Source organism: Balaenoptera ricei, chromosome 12, assembly GCF_028023285.1.
Source record: "Balaenoptera ricei isolate mBalRic1 chromosome 12, mBalRic1.hap2, whole genome shotgun sequence".
Lineage (NCBI taxonomy): Eukaryota > Metazoa > Chordata > Mammalia > Artiodactyla > Balaenopteridae > Balaenoptera > Balaenoptera ricei.
Window position 1 is genome coordinate 52607492 of NC_082650.1, and position 24591 is coordinate 52632082.

The 24591-nt window shown below is 40.8% G+C and overlaps 1 protein-coding gene across 3 annotated transcripts in view; it reads right to left on the bottom strand.

Moving 5' to 3' along the window:
* SOBP (sine oculis binding protein homolog) overlaps nt 1–24591 on the bottom strand; it is a 156717-nt gene that overhangs the window by 91580 nt on the left and 40546 nt on the right. For all 3 annotated transcript variants that reach the window (XM_059941478.1, XM_059941476.1, XM_059941475.1), the window contains exon 4: nt 23456–23607. In XM_059941478.1, coding sequence (XP_059797461.1) covers nt 23456–23607 — 152 coding nt within the window. The remainder of the gene's footprint in view (nt 1–23455; nt 23608–24591) is intronic.

Below are 24591 nucleotides of genomic sequence, written 5' to 3' on the forward strand. Positions count from 1 at the left end.
TGCAGCCTTCACATCCTCTGTAAAGATTCCCAGGTTCAAAAAATGCAACACTTAAAAAAAAAATTTTTTTTAATTTTTAAAAATTAAAAATTAAAAAATTAAAAAATGCAACACGATGATAAAATGAGGTTATCTATTAGTCTACAAACTAGCTCTTTTTAACATTTAATTAATCTAATTTGATAAACAAATTAACATTCCTTTCAATGATCCCTATTTCAAAAAGTCTGGTCTAGTTTATTGAGTTCATCATTTAGTTCAGACCTAGTCCATTCATTCATTCATTCATTCATTCAGTGAATATTTATCAAGAATCTTTTATATGGCTGACACTGCTTCAAACACTGGGGATATGCCAGTAAACAAGACAGACAAATCGCTGTCTTCATAGGGTTTTGTTATGATGGGAAGTACGGACAATAGGCAAATATCTATAAAAAATATATGATATCCAGTAGTATTATATGTTACGAAAAGAAAAGCAGTTGTACGAAGTTAAAGAGTGACGGGGACTGCTGATCTAAATAGGTATTTGTTGAATAAAATAACAAGTGCTCAATTTTTAATATCACTAGGGTGAGTTTAAAATTTTTCTTATCTTCCATAGTGTGCTATGAATTAGCACGTTGGAACAAACATGTAGCTCTGATATTATGCAGTTTTACTTATTAATTCAATTTTGTTTATTAATTTATTCATATGCTGTCTCATTCCTGAAAAGATTCATGGTAGAGCTACTGTGCAGTTCCACAAATTGCCCTGTCCCTTTACTATTAAAGAACTAGATCTTTATGAAAACAGAAGAGACACAAACTCATTTCCAAAATATTTCATTTTCTCTCATCTCAAGTTGATTTCCTTGCCAATTTAAGTGTGTCAGTAAGTACTCAGAACCAAGATTTTCCAGGAAGATCAAATGAAAGGGCTAAAAATCAATACAGTCAGCAACCACTTCTTATAATCCCAATTTTCGTACAAATTTAACTTTGTGACTTTTTTTTCACAATGTGTCAGTCTCAGACGCATATCAGGATTGATCCGGTAAGTCAGCATCCTAAGTCTAAAATGTTCAAATTTCATATTCTGGTAGATATACAATGAACATTAACATGACATGGGAGAGTGGAGGCAGAATGAAGGGAGAAATGATTCATAAATTGTGAGGAGTCATCTTTTGCTGATGCTCCTTGGTAGGATGGGAGAAGTCTGAATCACACAGGACAAAGGATAATCTAAAACTTGCAAGGGAACATGCACAACTAAAATCCCCCTCCATAACCAACCTTGGCCCCTCAAAGTTCCTCTTGACAGCCAGAATTTAGGATGAGGATGATGACAGCCAACCCAGTGCATTGCTGTGAAAACTCAATTCATGGATAATCAAGTGTAGTCTGCAGAAAATGTTAGCAGATAAAGTGAGATCTCTGTTTGAAATCTACTACTTGGCACTCGGCGTCTATCTGTTAAAACATTGTAGAATAAATTTCTGAAAGTTTGACTTATTTTGACCACACCTGATATGCAATTATAGGACTTGAGATACACTTTGATTTGTGGTTCATTTTGCCATTCTCAAAAGAGTAGCCATTAACAGTTTTCAAATGGCTATATCTTCCATAATTTTTTTTTTTTGGCTGTGCTGGGTCTTAGTTGCGGCACGCAGACTCTTAGTTGTGGCATGCATGCGGGATCCAGTTCCCCGTCAAGGGATTGAAACCGGGCCCCCTGCATTGGGAGCATGGAGTCTTACCCATTGGGCCACCAGGGAAGTCCCATATGTCTTCCATAATTTTTAATAGCTTGAGAAAATTTTTATATGGAAATAGCAGAAGTAGATTTTTGCTGGTAAAAGTAAGCCTATGGGTCACAGAGGCATTAGTATTTACTAAATAAATATTTGTTAATATTTTATTTAATAATACAATAGTTTAAAATATGTTTTTTACTTTTCAAATCACCTCTACTGGAGGTATTAATTACTTATGCAAAGAAAGTTTTGTATGTTTTCATTTTTCTGTTTATTTCAAAGGAAAAAACCCTCTGAAATGTGAAATATATTTTCTATCCCTTAGTTTTAGCTCTGCTTTGCCTTCATACTATGTTTGTCTTATGTACAAAGTAATCCTTGCACCAATAACAAAGCGGATGTACCAAGTGCACACAAAATATATGTAATTAAATGCCACAATTGGTAAAGATCAGAGAGGAAAGATTAAGAGGTATGTGAATGCTTTGTAAATTATAAAATGTGATACAAATGTGTATTCTTATTGTTGCTACTGGTGACATCCTATCAATTAATTTCCTTTAAGGCTCGTTACATAATAGGTTAGGCCACAGCTTTTTGAATTACCATGTGGCTCTCTTTTATCAGTCACTTGATTTTCAGAATTGCCAGATGGACACATCTGCTCTGAGGTCTGACTAGACTCTGATTCACCCAGGAAGAAGTAAGTTCAAACAAACCCAATGCCTACAGCTGCCGAAAGATCTGTCCCAGATGATTATTTACATGCTACCTCTTGTTCATGTATAATAACCATGATTCTCCTGCTCAGAGTCAAGGTTTGTAGACGAGATTGTGCCACTTGCTTTGTTAGGCACAAATTAATGCAGTCGGACTATATAATTAATTCATGCCATTTTGTCAAGCCAATTCACAAAGAAGGAGCACTGGGAAACCACACCATTACCCCTGTTTGATATCTCCAAATTGTGTTCGATCATTCACTCTCAGGTGCGATGGATCAGAAAGGCCTCCAGAAAAGTGTCTGAGGTGATGGAAATCACGCTGCTGTGAGCACCATGAGATTTCAGGTAAGCTGATCTGTGTGTGCGTGTGTAGAAGTATGGCACTGGTATAATAGAAAACCTTTGACTACATGGAGATTTTGGAGAGGCCATTATTAGGCCATTCAGCATATCGAGGACAAAGCACTGATTTACTGTGTTAGCTTGAGTGTGCACTTCTGTCTTTTACAGATGACAAGCCACTGAGTGGGATCACTGCACACCACCCTTGACATAGGACCATCTTAGAACACAGGCCACCTGTGCACCATTATAACACCTCTATTACTTTAACAAGCAGAGCCGTGGTCTGATTTCCCTGACTTGCCACAGAATTCTCAGGTCAAGTGTAAATGCATATTACAGAGCACCCTCTGGCATGTATTGTTAAAGCCCTCATTAAAAAACCTCCAAAAGTCTTCAACTGTGCAATTGGAAATGTTTCCAAATCCTCTTATCCCCAACATAACAAATCCCATTGTTTATTAAATCTGATGTTTTGTAAGTTTGATACTGCCTGGCTTATACGGAAGGAATATCTTCCAAAGCAACCTAAGAGAGTTCTTAGGGAAAGAAAAGCAAATCAGGAGAACCCCCTTTCACGGTAAGAAGACAATTCTAGGATTTGGAGACACAACAGTATTGCTAACCAATTACAGTTCTGTCTGGGTCATGCGCTATCTATAGCAGAAAGAGGCAAGATGGCAGATGCCCTGGGTTATTTTAATTAATTTAATCATGTGACTAATTGGTCTCTGCTGGGTTTCTGTGGTAACTGCTTCCTAAGTGCTGATGGGCAATTGTGTTCAATGTAGCTTGGAATCCGCACGTAGGGCCCAGTGCCTTGGAGAGCTTGCAAGGAGAGCTGTCTGTGCAGCTGCGCTCGGAAGGTGCCCCGCTGGGCCTCTGATTGTCTGGCTGCGGAGCGCATACAGCTGCAGCGTCCTCTGGAACCAGGCGCTGCCTCCCTTTTCTAAAAGAGCATTGCTAACCTACCTACGTGGCGAGAACTCACTGTGGACATAGGAAAATGATCTGTGATCAAACAATGCTCAGGTTCGGCAAGGATTTGGAAATGAGATGGAGAAAGGTATCTGTTAATAAAGGGACACTGGAACGGGAAAGAGGAGAGAAGGAAAATTAAGGCTACTCCTCTGGGCATGATATGCAGCCCCAGGGGCGATCATGTGTTATTCATAGCTGCCCAAATGATACTAATCAGCCATCCTTTTAAATGCTTTTCGGGATTCATCTCTTCTTTTTTTTCCTGCTCTTACAATGCCATCTCCTCCTTGTCACCGAGAAGGTGCGTGGGAGAATGGGTGGGTGCGTGGCCAGTTTTAGAGCACAGTCTACTTTAGACAGATGGAAGGAAAATGACTTCCAAATTCTCTCATGAAGTGGGATATGTTTGTATTTGCGCAATGCATTCTAGCACCTGTGCAGAGAAAAAAAATGTCATCACAGATTTCCCTCAGAAGGGGGTTAAAAAAAAAAAAGGTGAAACGACTAACTGCAGCACAAAGCTGCTGGACTTGACCAAGCCCTTCCGTCTACAGTCCCAGGCAGGCTCTCAGAACTACAGTCACTCCCACCCCACCCCCCAACCCTAAAGAAAGAATGGTCAGTGCTTGCTTCCTGAGATCATTCCCGTGTCGGTACGAACGCGCCACGAATACTTTTTTCCAGAGAGAGAGTGGGAGGCAGCAGCAGGATGGCATTGCTTTTCCCTAACAAATGCCACAGTGACCCACAGAAGCCATTCTGTGTCATGTGTGCTCCAGACTTCTGCAAAGGGCCGGCTCCAATGGACTCCAGCCCTGCTTTTCCTCCCCCAAACATGAAGGGATGTCTTGGTAAATTAAGCTAAATTGGCTTCATCTAAAAATTTCACATTAGGGATGGACATTAAATGGGCTGACAGTTAAATTCCTTTTAAGAAGTGACAAGGAGTTCGGTTAAGTATTATAATGCAACTGACAGAACATCTAGGCAGCAAGCGTTATTTAATCCAACATCTTGCTAAGACTGGGCGCTTCCCCACATCTGTTATGTCTCTGCAATACAAATGGAAGAATCCGTCCATAACATCACCAGTTTTTGTGACTTTAATGACATCCATTTTGAGAAGTATCTGTCTGCGCTAAGTATCGGACAAATTGATGAAAAATTGTGTCATTTGATTCTCAAGGCCTACGGAAGGAGCATCATCTCTGGCGCTAAGGCAGAAGTTATTATTTATTATTGGACGCTTCTTCTAAAGATCTGCCTGGAGACATCAAGCAGTACCAGTCAACCCCGAGTCTGCTTGTACTGTCCCTAATGCTGTTGGATTTATATGGCTCACCTCCACCTGTTCCAAACCTCTGTTCCAGGCTGCATAGGTCAGGAAACCTTTTGTCTTCTATCTCTGGTTTAAGGGAAGAACTCTACTTTTTAGAAGAGCAGATGAGAAGCCAAATGCCCCCACCTCCAATAACCCTTAGTTAGGACTCTAAACCTGGATTCAAGGGGTCCACAAATGAATTTCAGAAAGTCCATGAACCTATGAAATTATCTGTAAAATTCTGTGTGCATGTTTATTTCTTAGAGAAAAGGTCCCCTCTGATGTTTTCTTGAATTATCCAAGAAGGCCATGATTCAAACAAGAGGTTAAGAACCCCCTGCCCCAGACAGTTTTCTATACAGGTTTGTGCCCCACTCCGCCCTCACCCTGCCTCTGATCTGGCTGTGAGTATCAAATTATTTAAATGGGGAAGTCTTTGCTGTCATTTCTTTATCAGCCTACTGTAAAATAGATTCAAACACTCTCTTTCCTTGGCAGCCAAGTTGTCCTCCCAAACAATTCCCAGGACGTTGCCAGCCCTTGTAAAGGATGAGCTGGCCGTCGTCTCATTGACTGTGATGAGAAGACCCGGCCAAACATGGCAACAATCTGTCCCCCCATTTAACTCCTCATCACCTTTGGCCCAAGGCTCAGAACTGCAGTGGAAGCTGTTTGGGAGGCTGCTCCTCCTCCTTCACATCACTTCTCTGGCCCCTCCTCCCTGCCTGGTTTTCCTCCACCCCACCTGGCTTTCTCCACCAAGTCACCTCTGCCTTCTTTGACTTCATTTTCTCCTGATACAAGAGCTTGACATAGCACATTTTAAATGTGAGCATTCCCTTTGACTGTCTGATCAGTATACCCATTACCCCCAGTTCTCCATCAGGACAAATGCATACTTAAAAACAAATTATAAATGGGGCAGCCATGGGCCATTTTAAGGGATAAACATGACTCCGTTAAGAGAGTCCACAAGGAAAGCTTAGAATAGCTGACAGAAATACCTCAATTTAACCTGGTAAAATTGTAGAGTTAAGGTCAAGGAGAATCCAATGGTGAGACCTTGAAGGGTCCCCTATCCTGCCATAATAATTACATTTAATACAAATCTATCTATTCATCTATTTTCAAGCTGGGTTCTCAGTCCATTCATGAGTCCCAACCAGCAACTTTTTAATGAGATAGAACAAAACAGAAAATATCAGAGTATATCACATACAAAAGTATTGTTTCATGAAACTTTTGTTTCAGTTTTAAATAGATATGCCCTGTTTTGTGTATTCTAAAGCTTAAACCTTTTTTCACATTTTAGTACTTCTGAAATTGTGGTGCATCTTAACGACTGTTGTCAGCCAGGTTGCCGCTGTGACATAATTGCGGGAAAACCTCCTGATGACACTTTCTGGTAAAATCAAGAAAACGCCAGCATCAAAGTAACTTAGATACGATGAATACGGTATGAGTTTGTGTGTGTGTGTGTGTGTGTGTGTGTGTGTGTGTGTGTGTGTGTGTTGGGGGGGTGGTATACTAAATTACAAAGTGAAATTTACTTCTTACCACAGGTTCATGGTAAATAAAAGTTTGAAAAATAGCATACTAAGCCCTTTCATAAAGTTTATATGTGCACTTACTAATACTGATATTCTAATCAGAAAGAAGAGCAGTTTCCATTGCTCTTCAGACAACTGCCAATGCAACTCTCCTCTTGTGGCTGACATCCGAGACCTCATCCTAGTTGCAGAATCTGGGGTATCTGCCCTTCACTAACTCAGGGCCACAGTTTTCTCCTCAGGGCCACAGTTTTCTCCTCTGTACAAGGAGGATGTTGAAGAAGCCTTCTAATAGCACTTTCATTTTGAACAGTCCAGGAAGTATGCAGATAAGCATGCAACTCTTCACATGTCTGTCATGAGCCCTGTCTGTCTATTGTCTCCTTTGCTGCTTCCTTTATCTCTTGCAGAAGAATCGTCATAATCCAACCCAAGGACAAAATGATGTTTAGTATTCCTATAAAGCCTGTAATGTTTTAAAATGTTAAAACATAATGTGGGAATTGCAATAAGGGTTATACACTTGCTTTTTATTGTGTGGCATGTGGAACACTCATTCCTGACTCAGATCCTTCTTTCCTGCCTCACCATCCTTAGCTTTGTTCCCAGCCATATCATTTCCTGAATTTACGTTTTGGTCTCCATCCTCACGTGTGCTCACTTGTGTCTACAGCCTGGCCCCTGGGCTGGAGAAGTCACCGTCTGGTCCCCAGTTCTTCTTACCCACATCTGTTCCAGCCCGCCTCACACCATATCATCTGTTTACTTGTCAGTCTCACCTACTCAACTATGACAGTCTTAGAGGCAGCGACCTCTCCTTATTTATCTTTGTCTCCCCAGCCACAAAGCAATGCCCGGCATGCTGTGGACGCCGCATAAATGGGTAAAGGGAATAAACGTGCGGCATGAAGTCCATTTCCACGCAAGCACAGGAAAACGCACACACTCAGGCAGACATTCTTCTGAGCAGAAACCACGTCTCAGATTTCTGTGTTCCATGGCACCCAGCCCTGACACAGGTCCAGCCTCGGAGAAGCTAACTGAGCTGCTAGTTCATTCACTGGCTGCACAGACACGATCTGTACCCAAATCCCTGAGCTTCTTTCCAGCCTTTTACTTCTGCAACCTAGGCCGGTATTCTGGCCCAAGCCAAGAGTGCTGGGCCCCACTGTTCCTGGCCTTGCTGGCAGCGGCCCCTGGGAAGGGGCTGAGTGAAAGAGGGAGTTATTTCAGGACCCACGACCAAGATGGAAGCAACCAACTTTCCTCCTGTCCCCACTAGGAGGAAGCTGGGCCTTCCAGGTGCGGAGAGGAGGAGCCCCATGGGTGCGGGGCTAACCAGGAGTGAGTGAGGCTCATCTCTCCACGTCTCATGCCCTGCACAGCTGGTGTAGAGCAACAGGCAACAGGTAGCCTGGTGGCTACCAGGCCCCGGATATGCCTGGAGAGTACACGCGATGGAGGAAAACTGTAATAATCACTTTGATATAGGTTTTATTTAATACATCTTCCTATCTCCCTACATACATAGGGAGAAAGAAATTGAGGTCTGCATCACCATTATCAGCCCCTGACCAAGTATTCAGGTCCTGGGGTGTCAAACATCTCCTTATCCAGAGTTGAATTTCATAGTTATAAAGAATTAAATTTCACTGATATTTGCTAAGTGACAAATGGCTGCATTCAAAATGTAAAGGAGGGCTTCCCTGGTGGCGCAGTGGTTGAGAATCTGCCTGCCAATGCAGGGGATACGGGTTCGAGCCCTGGTCTGGGAAGATCCCACATGCCGCGGAGCAACTAAGCCCGTGAGCCACAACTACTGAGCCTGCATGTCTGGAGCCTGTGCTCCGCAACGGGAGAGGCCGCGACAGTGAGAGGCCCGCGCACCGCGATGAAGAGTGGCCCCCGCTTGCCACAACTAGAGAAAGCCCTCACACAGAAATGAAGACCCAACACAGCCAAAAATAAATTAAAAAAAAAAAAAATGTAAAGGAAGTGAGCAAAAGCGCTTGAACGAGGAGGGGACTTCTGCTTGTGGGGAATGGAAATGTTAATCTCACCTCTGTTTACTTTGGTGCACTTTAATTTTCTTCTCTCATCACATTTAATACAAAACAATGCCCTAAATGAAACACGATAAGGCATCTAAACTTTTCACCCAACTCTTCCCAAATTTCTATTTAATTCTGGCTGTCTTGACTTAAGCTTCAATAAATACAAATAATTTCTATGAGCTCCGCCCCTGGCCTTGGGAGTATGCCTCTTCATAATTAATTCTCTGGAGTTTATCTGTTTTTAATTTACTCTTTACGTCAACTTTAATGCTCTGGAATTTGGGAAGCCAATATTCTTTTTTTTACTTATTAAACAATTCAGGATACAGGAAAATGAAAATTGTATCTTTGGTACAGGGCTCTCTCTGGTGCTAACAGGCTATAAGATTGGGGGTTCTTTTTTTTTTTTAAATCAGTGTTGACTTGCTAATCAGGTTCAAAGTTTCTCTAGATTTATAGCAGTGATGTCCACTGCCTTCACATTTGACTCACACATTCCTTATACTCTATGTACTCTCAATGGTACCACTTTAACCAGAAGTAAGAAGTCAAACTAAATCATGGACCTGGGATGTGAGTCTACCTTCTCTTCCTTCCATTCACCTGACATAGTCTAAATCACCCCTTCCCTGGAGCATGCCTCATCAGCTGTGCAGTGCAATACAAAGGGGGAGATGTTTTCCCACCCTAGAAACTCATCAACTTGAACCCTGAAGCATGACATCTGAATACCTTACTGCAAGAGCAGAAGCAGCTCACAACTGCTATACACGATCATTAACAACCTGCTTGCATTTCCAGGGCTGCCTCGGTAGATTAATATATGCACCATGTATTAAACCATCTGCCACAAAGTTTGACCCAGTCTTTCTCCATGGTGGCCAACTGCAAAGGTTACCCCTGAGTGTTAAGAGGCAGGGTACACTTTCATTACATTTATCTGTACTAATTCTTAGTTTTATTATTGGTTCTTTTGTCCTCAACAGAATACCTTTTCAGGCTCTTATGTCTCATATTTGTATAGCCTGGAGTCTAATGAAAATATATTTAATCCTCTATGTCAACTCTTTTAAAGTTCAGCATTAACCTTTCATAAAAATCAGGTTAAAGAAGAATGAACTTCACATTTCCTGTGAAGATGGGACAAGGTTTGATTATCAGCATATAACCTGATGTACTTTTGTCCACTTTAAAAAATTGTCTTTAATGCAGTCAAACATTTAAAAGGTTTTTTTTTGTTTTGTTTTTTTTAGTCTAGGTAAGGAACAAAATTGAGCCCCCTTCACAGAGGACCAAGTTCCCCTCTCTGGAGATGCTGAGAGACAGCCCATATCAGGGAGTACGGAGATTGAAACTTTTTGCTTCCTTATGCTAGCTGGCAGCTCAGTGAATGGAATTGCATCTGATGTCAGGTTACCTCATTATATTTATATAGTTGCAGAGCAGGGGTTTTGGGGGGTAGTGGGGGCAGGGGGAGAGAGGGGAGATATTCCTCTGTGGTTTTTCAAATGAAAGCAACAGAAAAAAACAACCTTCTCCTCCTTCCTGACATCTACTTCCAAATAAGCAATCAGTATATTAAGTGACACTACTCTTAATAATAAACCCCTGGGATGGTATGCTATTAATTTAACTGTACTCTGAGGAATATCATCCGTTCCTTACCTAGGTTCTTAATCCAAGGCAAGGCTTTATTCCTTGCCTTCAGTTGTTTATTTTCCTCAAGGGTTCCTTCAGAGGGAGTCAGCCAAACTCTAAGTGAATTACTTGGATTTTTGAAAATCCAAATCTACCTTACTTTTTGCAAGGCCGTATTTGGTCATTTTTAGTTAGGTTTATATTGAATGTTAACTCAAGACACAAGTACTATTTTTTTCCTCAGAGGAGGCTTCTCAAATGGTGACCCTACAAACTCTGCATTGTTTTGTGATTCTTCAGAGTCTGACTTCTCTCAAAATTATGATAACAGAAGCTCACCAATCTAAAATCCAGGAATTTTCTGTGTATGTATACATGTATGCCCCTGCACTGCAGGTGCAGAGCAATACACTTGGAGGATTGCATACCTAAGCACTCAGGGGTACCCTCAAAAGAGGCTGGAGGCCCTCCCACCCAGTGATTTCCCAGTTCTCAGGTATGCTTACAATTTTTAATAACACTAACAAGTGACATCGTAATTGATTTCCTTCATGTGCTTTGGACCTTCTGATTCACGGCACTTAAGCTTCTCAAATTTGCTTCAGCTGATTTTTCTTGGAGACTCTTGGAGATTCAAATCACCATTTAAGTTGCAGCAAATCCCTATGAAAACTGTTTTGCATCAAAAATACAGGACAGGGAAGCCCAACTCTCCACATACTATGTCTTTCTCTCACACTTCTTTCTGATCTCCTTAGAGCACAGTTTCTGATACCCAAGGTACATAAACACATTGTGTGTTTTCACCATCTTTGGTTGCTTTTTGAAATGTCATCCTTTTGCCCTCTCCATTTCCCATTGGTCTTTAACATGTCTTCTGAGTTTCTGGAGACAGATTTTTCACTTTTCTAAAGGATGCCTTTTTAGTACTAATAAAACTTTCATACTTGTCTGCTTAATCACGCCAGCTTTACTGTCCCTTTTTTTACTTTTTTGTTTTTGGCTCAGAGGTATATGAACCATCTGTGCCTCGAAAACAGTTTGCTTAAATAGCCTCCAGGCAGATTTTATGGTTTTTAAGTTTTTTACTTTAACCTTCAGCCTGCTGTTAGCCATTTTCATCACAGTTTTAAAATCAGCCTCTTTTGGAAATGACTGTCACTATACGTAGTTTTCAGAAGTTACTGGAACTGGAAAGGGGGCCACTGACTCCAGCTGAACTGTACTGTGGTTTCCATTCACAGTCATCTGAGGCAGGTGCAGGTATGGTTAAGCTTGATAAGGGTCATCTCCTCCATCTGGCATCCTGAAGAGTGATGGAGACCCCTTTCATTTAGAATAGCCATGTCCACATCACCCAGTTAAAACCCAGGAATATTAAATCTGATTTACTTACCTGCCTTTTTATTTATCACCACATGCCTATGACTTTGTCATTCTGATCCTATGAAATACCAGGCTGAAACAAAGAATCCAAAGAAAGGGCAGAGATTCCTCCCTTCCCGCCACGCCAGTGTGCCATGAGAAGTGCCCTCTGTTCGCATGCCAGAAGACGTGCTGCTCTGTTTCCATTTTACCACAGTTGTCAATAAGCATTCCAGAGTGTCAATAAGCATTCCTCTTTGGTGGAGTTTATCATCACCCAAACTTCCTGTCTGCCCTCACGTTAATATTAACATAGCTCTATAGTTTCTCTCTATAACAAAACCACACATCTGTCCACACTCAGCATCGTGGGGGGTTGGGGGGAAATCTTTCCATCTTAAAGTAGTTTACCCCATTCATTTTCAACCATCTAACAACATTTGTCAGACAATAATGACACTATTTCTCTCTCTCAAATCAGGGCATTTTTACCCAATCTTTTCTCTGTGGTCACTGTTGCTTTTCTGATACATTTGATAACTAAAAACACTTGGGTTCTTACTGTTATCATTATTTTTATTATTATTATTTGTTTACAAAATGCTTCTGCCTCCAGGAGTTACAAGCTGTCAGTTTACTCCCTGAAATGAATTAGTACTAACGTGCTAACTCTGTAATTATGAAGTTGAGTAAAGAGTCAAGGAAGGCAGAGGCTAGAAGGCAAGCAACAAATCTCCAATGGTTGGTAGAATGAATGAAAGAATGAATGAATGACTAAATGGACACACAAACAATTGGATAAGTGAGATTATGGTTCTAGGGAATGTTCATTTGTTCAACTGTTTTCTTGTTTGCAGGTAAAATTCCATCCCTTCCAAAAGAACTTGAAATGAGCAAAGAAGGAGCAAATCAGGGCCAGGATTGGAAATCATGTTGCTGTGTTCTCAGCCCAGTAAGTTCTTCCTTCCCCTCTCCCCTACTTAACACCTCTTCCCCTACTTAACACCTCTTCATCTCTCAGATTTCAGTTCAAGCACTACTTCCTCCGGGAAACTTTCAGATCTCCTGATTAGTCAAATCTCCCTATAAGAGGCCCTCACAGCACTGTGCCCACACCATCACAGCACTTGCCACAGTGGCAATTTCACATTTGTGTTATTATTTAAATAAATATCTGTCCCCCACTGGAGTGTAAGCTTTGTGAGGGCAGGAACCAGGGGTTTTTTTTGTTGCTGTTTTTTGTTTTTTGCCACTATAGTTCCAATGACTAGCGCAGTGTCTGGCACATAGTAGCTGCTTGACAAATATTTGTTGAATTAATTAATTAATTACTGTGAAAGCTGCAGCCTCCAAGGTCTCTGCTCTTTTGGCCACCTGAACTTGATGTATTCAGCCTCAGACTAAATTACAATTTGTTTGAACACTCTCCTTTCCCTTCTGTTTAGCAGACACAGTTTTCAGCCACAGAGAAAGTGGCTTAAATGTGGGCGAGCAGGCTAACTCTTGATGGGGAACAGCAGTAGCCTTACCCCATCACCCATCTAGTCCCAGGCATCTGCCTCCCCACATTCAATATGGTCCTTGGCCAACATCTCCCAAGCCACTTACACTGATTAAACTACATGCTGGGTTATCTGCTGTTCTAACTGCACCCTTGTTCCTCTTCCTAAATGAGTATATCTAACAGCTAACTACAATCCCTTTGTCTTAGCTCTGTGCAATCTCATGTTCTATAGACTCCAAAAAGAATAGAAAGAGTCAGCACTTTGGTCCTGGCACTAAAACCAACATTCTAATTATTGGGTTTGTCAAAGCAGCTGGTCCTGGGTAGAAGAGGTAGTTCATCTAAGGGCCCTATGATGAATGTTAACCACGTTTTTATCTTTCAATCCACACGTGGGTTTCAAAGTCCTTCCACATGACAAAAGTCGATGGGCATGACACATTCACTGCGTAAAGAATTCAACCTCATGAGATCACCTCTCCTCTCTAGTGGACATTTACTGGCACCTACCGTCAGCCATCACTCTGACCTCTTCCCTCTTTAAACAGTTTCCAGATTTTCATTCTGGTAGCTTCTCTTCCCCCATGCAGCTTCCCATGGGCTTTAGAGGAAAATGAGCCCAACACCAATGTCAGAAGGAAGCCCTGATTGGCTCAGGCTAATTCAAATATCCATTGCCCTGGTCATAGTCCCAAATTCAGGCATGAGCATGTGACCTAAGCACAGACAATGAGTGTGAATTTCAAGACTCTTGCTCGGAATGCTAGGGCATAGGCACTCTGTCTTCTATTGGATGTGAACAAGGAGGCATATAGCCCTGATTGCTGCTAGCAGCCATCCCATGGCCTCTGGGGAGCTTGCACTGTAATATGGCCAACACTCTATACAGAAGAATATAGAGATGGGAAGAAATAAGACCATGATAAGATCACTGCACTGCAGGACCAACCTACCCTGAAGCATACTGTAGCTTAGGACTCTACAGTTTCATCAGATAAAAGATGCGTTCCATTGTGTAAATCAGTTTGAGTTGGGTCTTCTGTTATTTGTGTTCAAAATCCTGATACACCCTGAAAGTACATAATCACCAAATTAGGTCTACTCTTAGAATAAAATAAACTTTAGAGTGATTTAATCCAAAGATGGCCCCTTCAAAGTTACCATCTCCTTTGCCTCATGCTACTTTGAGGGGTAGAGCTTGAGAAGACCTGCATATGCTATAGGTCTCCCAGGGCAAGAGTTGGGTTCTGCGTGGAGCTTGAGCTTGCCTCCTGAGGCCTAAACCTCCCCACTAGGTTGGGAGCAAGCCCTGTCAACCCTACAGAAAGAAAATTGCTGTGTCAGAACATTTAACCAGCAACGTCCATCCTCCGTTCATTTCTTCCCACAGTTTGCCAAAAGAAAGAAACAAAGAAAAAGAAACCTAAATTGGTTCAACACACTTTTGCTACTGGGAAATGTTTCATAACTACCAATGAATAATTCAGTGAATATGATATTTTTAGTTTTCTATTGCCAGACACACCCAACTTTGATGGGAATGCTGTTGCCTTTCTTACTCTCCAAATCCTCTTTCCATCCAGGATCTTAAACGTATTACTTCCTTGACAGAGATCCAATCAACAACAAAAATCAGGTCATGTCACGTACCCTACTCAACACCTTCGAATAGCTGCCGTCACACTTAGAATGAAATCCAAACTATTACCTCTCCAGCCTGCATGATCTGGCCCCTAACCACCTTGATCATTCAACTCCAGACACTCTGACCTTCTTGCTGTTGCTCAAAAATGCCAAGCCTGTTCCTGCCTGAGGACCTCTGCCTCTCACTTGCTCCCCCTCCTCTCTGGAACCCTCTGCTACAAGCTCTTCACTTGACTAGCTCCCTCACTTCATTTTATCCCTACCCACGCATCACCTCCTCAAAGATAACTTCTGTGACCATCAGATACAAAACAGCACCTCGTCACTAGCCAACCCCTCACCCTGCTTTTTCTTCATAGCATTTATCACTACCTGAAATTGTGTTAGATATATACATATTTTTAACCTGTATATTATCCATCTCCCTTAGAGAATGGAATGCAAGTCCCTTTAAGGCAAGGATTTTTCTCTTGTTCAATGATGTGTCCACCAAACCTAAAACAGTACCTAGCACATTATAGGAGCTTAATATATCCTTTCATTTTATTTTCTAAGAATGAATGGATGAATAAGTAACAAGGTTGTTTTTTTTCCTCTTAAAAACAAACAAAATAGCAGCACAGGGGCACTCATCTCTGGTTGGACAAATCCCCCTTGTCTTTAGCTACTTGCCCAGCTTTATCTCACCTACTCCTGGGTCTCCGTATCTCTAAATCCTTTGACACCAACAACTTAAATTGCTCCAACTTATGACACATACAATCCTACAAATGATCACAGAAAGTGTCAGGGCCTTCAAAGGTTCTTCTTCTAAAGAGTTGGATGTGCAGTCACAGAACTGCTCGCCATATTTTAAGTAATATGAAATCATTCTATCAGAACAGAATACAAGACAACACATCATTTATTGGATCCATATAGAAATCACCACTTTATCACGGAATGTTTGGCAAAGGCCTGTGAAGCAGACTAGCAGTCATCATACCTCAAAACTCCTATTACACATTGAACCCCCAAAATATACTTATTGGGGTGGAAGCCTGCTCTCTTTATACTAATTAGCTAGTTAAGAAAGTGAAACACTCAGTTTAAGTTTGTGTGACAAAAATTGGATGCAAAGTCTTTCATTTATGTCATAAATTCTACTATCTCTGTGGAAAAAAATAATAATTTCAAAGTCAAGGCAGTTCTTTTTCCACAGTCAAAAGTGGTTAAATACTTTTAAATACATTTCAACATATTTATGAAGGAATTTTTCTACATGCTTCCAAAGCTCTCTCATAAATCAGTATAATGTTTCCCAGGCACATTTGGAAGTAAAAAATATATATCTACTAACTGTATTTTCTTCTACTAGAAGATGAGTTAAGCAGAAAATACATTAATATCTGAATTTATAATAGGAGAGGTTAACCCTTAACCATAGCAAACTAATGAGGAATATTTTACCACAGAAGGATTAATCAGGGCTCTTTTAACACTATGCAATTTGACATTTTGAGGACTTAATCAAGAAAGAATTTTATTCACCTATTTACTTTTCATCATCAGGATGCCTTACAAAGACAACACATGTCAAGCTCGCCATTCTTAAGCTTAATCTCACTGCCTTAAGAAAATGTTAATTTAATTAATATTCCATAGCTTTTACAAATAGTTCTCACAGAAGTAACGCTACTACACTTATGTCATCTCCGGGCCAAATTCAGCTCAAACATTCAGAAAATATCAACATAGATGTGGTGCGCTCCGAAGGCTGGACCTGACTAACCCTCTGTTAGCAATGAGACAACAACACAAATTCTGAGAGGTTGTGATTACTGGACACTGGCTTCTATCTCCAGCCATTGATTATCTCTATCTTTGTTAAAGACTACAGGAGTTTCATTTAACTAGAGTGCTCAGTAAATTGCAGCAGAGTTCAAGCATCTTTTATGGATTCATTAAACCATTGATCTGCCTTCTAGAGCTTGTAGTAGTGCCCCGCTCTGGCCCACAGCCTGTGTTTACAGAGAATGCAACAGACTGGCTTTGTAACCTCCAAAGGCAGTCTGTCAGGAGACATTAGATTCCGCTGTGTGCATGGCCACCCTATGAGTGGATTGTAACTTAGGGAATTTCCCATTCTCAGTCTGAGCAGCTGGGGCAGAAATTAAGTGGCCTTCTGTAGCAAGACTTTCTTTATTCCTTCCTAATCTGTGATAATAAGAACAAAGAGCAAAGAGCCCAAGGAACAAAGAATTGCACGTGGCTTGCCTAGTTCACACTTTTGCTTATGTGTACAAAAGCTATCCAGAGGTACTGAGATGGGGGAGAAATAAAAATAAACACGGGTGTGTCTATAGTTTGCATCTCCTGCATATGGCCCTCTTGGGTGTACTAGGTTTTATGACCAGACATTGAAAAAGTATATGAGAGAAATTCTGGACTCAAACTACTATCTTAAAATATCTCATAGCAAGCCACCTGGCCTGTCTTATGCATGCACTTTTTTAGACAGTTAACATTTTTAACAAAGCATTTGAATTAACAGAGCATAACTACAATCCCATGAAAATGCACAATCATCTCTCTTGGTTTATCTAGACAGTGCACTAAGCACTCTTAGAAACTTCTCTCCCCTCTAGTCATTACTAGTAAGGTCTCATGACACCTTCCTTTTAAAATCAGGCACAAAGAGTAACTCTGTGCTGCACGTAGCTTATGACTGGAGAAGCACATGAAAATGACCCATTAGATAATTCTTTAAAAGCTCATTCTTCAGATAAACCTGAACACTGTTAGCAGCAAGGTGAGAAAGTCGGCAAGACAATGACTGGATCAATAAGGAGAATGCAGGTCCCAAATAACTAGATCCCTTCCTGATCATCTGTTTCCCTGAACTGCCCACTACCCAAACAGACACCAGACTATGAACTCGAAGCAAGCACATTCATCACTCTGCAGCCGCAGTCACCAGAGCACAATGCGGCTGATGCAATCTGACACTGTGCTTAATGTTAAAAGGGAGCGTGCCTTTGAGATGGATTGGATAATTACCGGCAGTTCAGATGAGAAAAACTTGCTTTAAGTGTGTAGCAGGAGCTATCACCGGGATGGCCAGAGACTGACAGAAATTAACATTCAAGCATCTATGTCAATAGCCCTGTGTATTGCTCTCCAGGTGACCAGATTCAGATCTATGAAAAGTACTCCCTCTTCCTTCTGCTCGTTGGAAAGAAATAGTATTGGGGCTTGAAGCTATTTGGAGTTTTAATCATCTCTTCACATTTAATCTAAAATATCTAGTGTTCCTCAGAAGTTGACATCTATTCCGGGTAACAGATTAAACTTATTTCTCTGTTTCCCCCACAACCTCCCCAAATGTAGCCCATTCAAAACTAGACGTGGTTGCTATTCCTTTCTTTCAGTACAGACTCGCTTGCCCCATTCTGTTTGTGTTCTGGGAATTCCTTAGACCAGTGTTTCCCAAGTGGTGGTCAAGTGTTCTGGTAAACACAAGATCACATGCCTCTCCCCCAGGCTTCTGATCGATGGCTTCCTAGGGCATTGGGTCCCATCTGGCCTGCAGAAGCTCTGTCCTGGGATGCTTTCTGCCTTTCTTCAAGAGCCCAGGCATCACTTTAACCTGACCTGTATCTTATTTCTCTGGCCAGAATTCTCCTGTTCTACCCCTCAACCTGAATGTGTTTCAAAGGACCAACACCGTCCCTCCCCTCTGCTGGTGCTTTTCTCATAGGTTCTCATTTGCAGCAGCTCATCAATATTCCATCCCATATTTCAAAATATGAGAGAACAAGAAAACAGGTGGGTTTGTTGTTCTTTCCCCAAAGCTTCCAGAGGACAACCCCGTTTGCTGCAACCAATAGGGAACTAACTCAGCCACTGGCCTGCAGATTAAAGGCAGAGGCCATGCTATGTGCAGGCAGTGGGCAGGTTTGCAGCACAGACACTGCAGAAGCAAAGCAATCATCCCGCAGGGCAGGGTGCAGGTAGACAGACCCAACAGGCTCCCTGGCACCCCATAAAATCACGGTGAATCCACAGGAAGAAATCCAGTGCTCCCTAAGCATTCCTGTCAATCAAGAATATTTGCAAACAACTGGCAAAAGCAAGTCTGTGGCTTGAGCTTCAGGCAGTCAGGGGACATTAATTACAAGTAATTTAATGTCCTTCCCTAAACCTTCATGAAAGATAGCCATTTTGCAAATTAAATCTTGCAGGTGTTTAAAGGAAAAAAAGTAGACAGGTTAATCACAAGATTAACAAGGCAATTGTTACACATTTCTTTTGCACTAGTAGGTTCTGTAATTAAGTCTGAAACTGAGAATCTTCCCCAGGATATATTCAAGTTTAATAAAAAGACCAGTAGTCTAAATAAAATGTAACTCCAAATAATATGATGATACATGCTGTGTATCCAGGGATATAGTATGAAAGTAAAGGAAATGCTTATTATACAATATTCCCCTCGTTGAACATTTGTTACTATCATGATTGTTAGATCTTAATGATATCATCTGCAAATGTTGTTTCTATCTATATAACCTTTTTATTTTTAATTCATCCTTATCTATTATCTACATAGGTTTCTTCCCCCTATAGTCTGTGGAGGAACAGCAACACTGTGATATTGAAGAAGTATTTCCATCTATTCTTGTCTCAAGTTATGGAAAAACTAGAACAAGGAAGCAAACTTTGGTACTCTTAGGAATTTGTGTCTATTACTAAAGTATTGATGCCACTAATCCACAAAGAACACTATAAATTTGGTATCTGAACAAGGAAAGAAAACAATCATTCTTTACATTGCCTGCGTTGGACATCTGTCTTGAATTTTGATTTCTTGCTTGATTTGTGGGCATCAGTTTAGACAACAGGATATTTCCTATGCAGAAGGAAAAAGATCAAACACAGGATATTCGGAAATGACTACTATTTGTGATCTTGTTTGTTACTCTTGTTTTAAGTGGGATAATGGTTACAAGGCATCACTCCCTTAGGAAAGAATATTTTTAAGTGTCTGTTATTGTGCAGAGTAAAACTGGTATTAGTTGGACTAAACACTTCAGCATCTCTTGCAAAACCACTAAGGAGTCTACAACTTTCCAACTCCTAGGCAAATCACTAGGTTAGAAATGTTCTCAAGTTCTTCTCTACTTGTGGCCTCAAGAAGGGGCTGGGAAAAGAATGAGCTATTAGTTCCCTGAAAAGTCTCCAGTGCATCAAGTAATGAGATTGACATCCCATTGTTCGGCTGATGCCCATAGACTATAAAAGTATTTTTCTTACCCATTGTTTCAAACACTTTTGAGTCAGCAATTGAGCCTGATAGGGATAAGGATTCTACGAAATATGATTATGAATTAATACTGTACCCTTCTTAGAGCCAACATCCTGAACTGTGTACGCTAGCAATTAGGTTCCTTAAATGAATACAGCTGTGACTCACAGTTCTAGCAGAAGCATTCTGAAGAAAGCGTACATACTTACAGTAATCCAAACTACTCTTCGAATTAAATTTTAAATTGGTTTAAAACTATAACCTATGTGCCATAAAGGGTTAACTTGGCTTCAGTCCATCCCACCTTACTTCACAGCACCAGGGTTTAGGAGAGAGGGATGTGACATTCTTAACCTACTCCATCAAACAAACATAGAGACCTCTGGAAAAAGGTTTGAGAAGCAAATGAAATTTAAAGAGCCAATTTTCAGTGGGCCTTCATTTTGAGAGCCGGGCTATTTTTGTCCTTGTTTTTAGCAGAAAAGCAGTTCCTGCCTCTATCCCCAAGCATGTGTGACGAGGATAGCAGGGGAAGCACAGGCACAGCTGTCCAAATTACATTCACAAATGCAGGTGTTGCTCAGACACAAAACAGAGGTCAGCTGAATATTGCTCCTAATTAGCTACCTTTTCTACTAGGATTTTTCTTTGTAAAGTTATACGTGCAATTTGGGTTCAACTTAGAGACCATTTTTAGATCCCAGCATGCTATCCACCAAGAAGCGGGCTGTCATTATAAAGCATAATTTACAGCATAGTTAATTTTACATGTTTTTTTAGATTCTACATTATACCTAAGGCAAAATTCTGTTCTGCATACACATTATTCACTGTTTTCCATCCAGTTCTCATTATTTAAAAGTGTAGAATTTAGCCAGAAAATCTTTTAGGTAGGGATGGGAAGAATTCTGCCCTCTTTCTAAGATTAAGAAAGTCCACAGTTTTAATAATGAGGACTAAAGACTTTGTCAAATGATACAAGAACAGAAGTAGCTATTTGCTATTGTCTTCAGTGGGGAACACCCTGGGGCTTATTACAGCAGTTCTTAGAAATGGCAGGATGGAGACTGGTATCTAATACAATCCATTAGGAAACCCAAGCCCTAAATGAAATGACCACAAAATCCTATCAGTTAACAGAAATGCAGCAGCTGTACATGTTTATTGTAACACAATAGGATATTGTTGCAGAGATAACACTCTTCAAATTAAAAAAAAAAAAAAGAATCCAGCAAGCGATGTGACCAGTTTATTTCTCTATTTGAAAAATGAGAATGTCTAGTGAGGCAGAGCTTTGGAATACATAAATAAGCATGAAGATTGCAGAGAAGACAGGTATTGTATGTACACTAATGGGCTGCTGGGATCAGCTCTCAAAGTCACTGGCTAAACTTCAAGCCACTGCGACTCCCAGGTTTTGCAGGATGTTCAAAGAACTACCCCAATAACTCCTTGCAGGTAGTAAAAAGTAATGGTCTTTCTCCCCTTGCTGATTTTACCTACTATAAGTATTCCAAATACTAATTCCTATTTTGGCTCCCAGTTATCTATTTTTCAAAACTGTATGCTGTGGAAGTTTAAATTCAGTTTGACCTTAAACTTTATAATTACAAATATGTACACATTGTATATATGATATATATTATACATATATATATATTATTATGAACTGTTTTTTCAAATTCAATCAGGTGCCTTTCATCAAAGGCTTAAAAAGTTGGATCACTATGCAAAGTGTAACATGTATCACCAGGATTGTGACAAATTCATCTTGCTTGATTTTATTCACTACAGGCAGTCCATCAAGATTCAGACGCATAACCCTTCAGAATCATAGAGAGACAAAAACCCCTGTTCTATAGCCATCTTCTGGGATGGAATGCAAAGTATTTTGTTGTGGTAAGTAAGGCTTTGAAGATGAAAGCACTGGGTCCACTCTTGTGATTGTTACCCCAGTGCTCAGCATTAAAAACGGGAGCCCCAGGGTCTCAGAGATCATTTTAATCCCCCTATATTAAAACAAAACGTGTCTCCCATGCGTTGCTCTAACTACCCTCCTCTGAAGCTTCATTGGCCCCTCCCAAGGGAAAGTGAACTGCTGACTGTCCCAAAAGAATTCCAGACAATTTCCTTACTTGCCTCCCTGTTCCAGTGAAGATTATGAGCCTAATTCTTAGAGACTGCTACTAAAATTCCACCCCGCTGAATTCTGCAGCCTAATTCTTTCGGCATTATGTTTTTTGGCAGAATAATGTGACCCAAATTTGCAGGAGATAATTTGCTGCAACAGTGCTTCTTGCAATGCAGTGAGCGCAAAATTAGCATTTCAGGATTACAAATAACAGATTTATAAAAGTAGTAACTGTTTGCTTCAAAGAAGGACAGATTCTGATCTTGTATAATGGAAATGGAAATGCTTAGCAAAATGTGGATGATTTTATGAATTAAGGAAGATTTACAGATCAATGGAAAATAATCAAGAACTAGCAATTTATTTCAGTAATTGGTGGCAAAATGCAATAGCGGTTCTTAAAAGATTAAGAAATTAGCTATGTGTGTATGTGTGCGCTGATTGTAAAAACATCATGCATTCCATTTCCCATCAATGGTGGCTAATGCTATTCTAAAAGGACATTTTTATATCTGAGATGTCTTAAAACAAAACAAAACAAACAAACAAAGAAACCATAACTATGGCTGTTCCTGTGTTCATCCACCATGCTTCTCACAAACGCTTGGCTGTGTGAGCAAGGTTGGTTCATGTATTCATTATTTCATCTTTTCTCAATATCAATCAACTTTAATGTAAGGTGTCAAGAGAGACTTGACGTTTTTCTTGATTAGAATTTGTGGATCAGATTTTGGAAAGAGCCAGAGCAATATTCGCAATGGGAACAAGTATAAAGCTGAGCGGACTAAAGCTTTCTGGCCATGCTTCTGTGGCTAGTTTCTCAGCCTTGATAAGAAATCTCTACCACTTATCTTTCATGGACCCTAGTCTAGCACTCTACTGCTGGAGAGACACTGTAACTTAGGATACCAGCTGCGACCACCATGTCCTCATCAGATTCATTCACCCTCTCAGAATTCAAACACCAAGACAAGAGAAACTGAAGAGCAGGTTACACATTAGAAGAAGGTTCCTTATTCCAGAAGGTTAAGCATGACAGAGAAAGAGAACAGACAAAACAGAAAGAATAAAAGTACGGGGTGCGCAGTGATTTCGGCTAGAAGCTAAGAGGCGCATGCGCACGGGGTGGTGAGGCCTGCACGGGCCGCCTCTCTCTACGGTGCTCTTACCTTATTTCTCTTGAAGTAGGCTCGTCGGCAGGCCGCAAAGCACTTCTCGCTGCAGAAGCTTTTCACCTCACTTCCCATACTCAGGGAATAGCGCTTGATTCCCACTTTCTGGCACCAGGCACACATTATTTGTACATTTGACACATCATCTTCTATAATAAAAGTATAAGAAAAATGTTCATATCAGAAGCAAACATCCCTTCAAACTTAGACACACCCTGAACCTCACAGAGCTACTTGAGGTCTGATCTTAATTTCAGTACCTCACCACTTTCTGACCTAGTAGATAGCCAGCTCTTGGTGGGAAGACTCAGTGCTTTTTTCTTTTTCTTTTCTTTCTTTTTTTTTTTTTTTGGTTATCTCCTAAGTTTCCAAAAGACATCATTTATTTAAAAACCAGAGCATGACTGCAGAGCCATGAGGATTCCTAGCACTTGGTATCCTGGTACAAATGCTTATTCTGCCTGGTTAAACCAGGCTCAGTACTAATAAAGCTTGTAAAGTGACCCATTTCTTCAAAGGTACTGCTGACAGCCTACAAGATCCACACTGGGTGGGTCGCCCAGCGCTAACCTACAAATGTGATGCCCTCATGTGAACTTGGACAGTCAGGAGCCAGGCTCAATCTTGACCTGTTCCCTATTACTGTTACATGAAAGGGGGTGTTGTTTACTCTTGCAATATAATGGTTCCCGAGTGATACTGTTACTCAAAGAAAGGAAAGATGTGAGTGGCCATCTTCTCACGATGAAAAGGCACCATCCTGGCTCACACAACAGTCAGCTGTGATACAGCCTTCCCGCACTGCTGTCCTCGGGGAGGCGCAGGCCTGATTTAAATTCCCCTCCATGTGATATGGTTCGTGGCCCCTGGATGGAGGAATGGTAATGGGGGTGTCAGCCATGAGGCCTGAGGTCACACATCTGCCCAGATCATTCTCAGCCAGACTGGTGGTCCTTGCAGCTCCTGTAGCACCTGCTACCCATGTCATGGGAATGCTCAGAATAATGTTAGGTGGTATGCAGATATTTTCAATATTTAAACTACTGTATTTCTTTTCCTTTGTAAGAGAAGAAAACAAGTTTTACTAGCACAACAAGCCCAGGATATCACAAATACTACTGCTTAAAACAAAG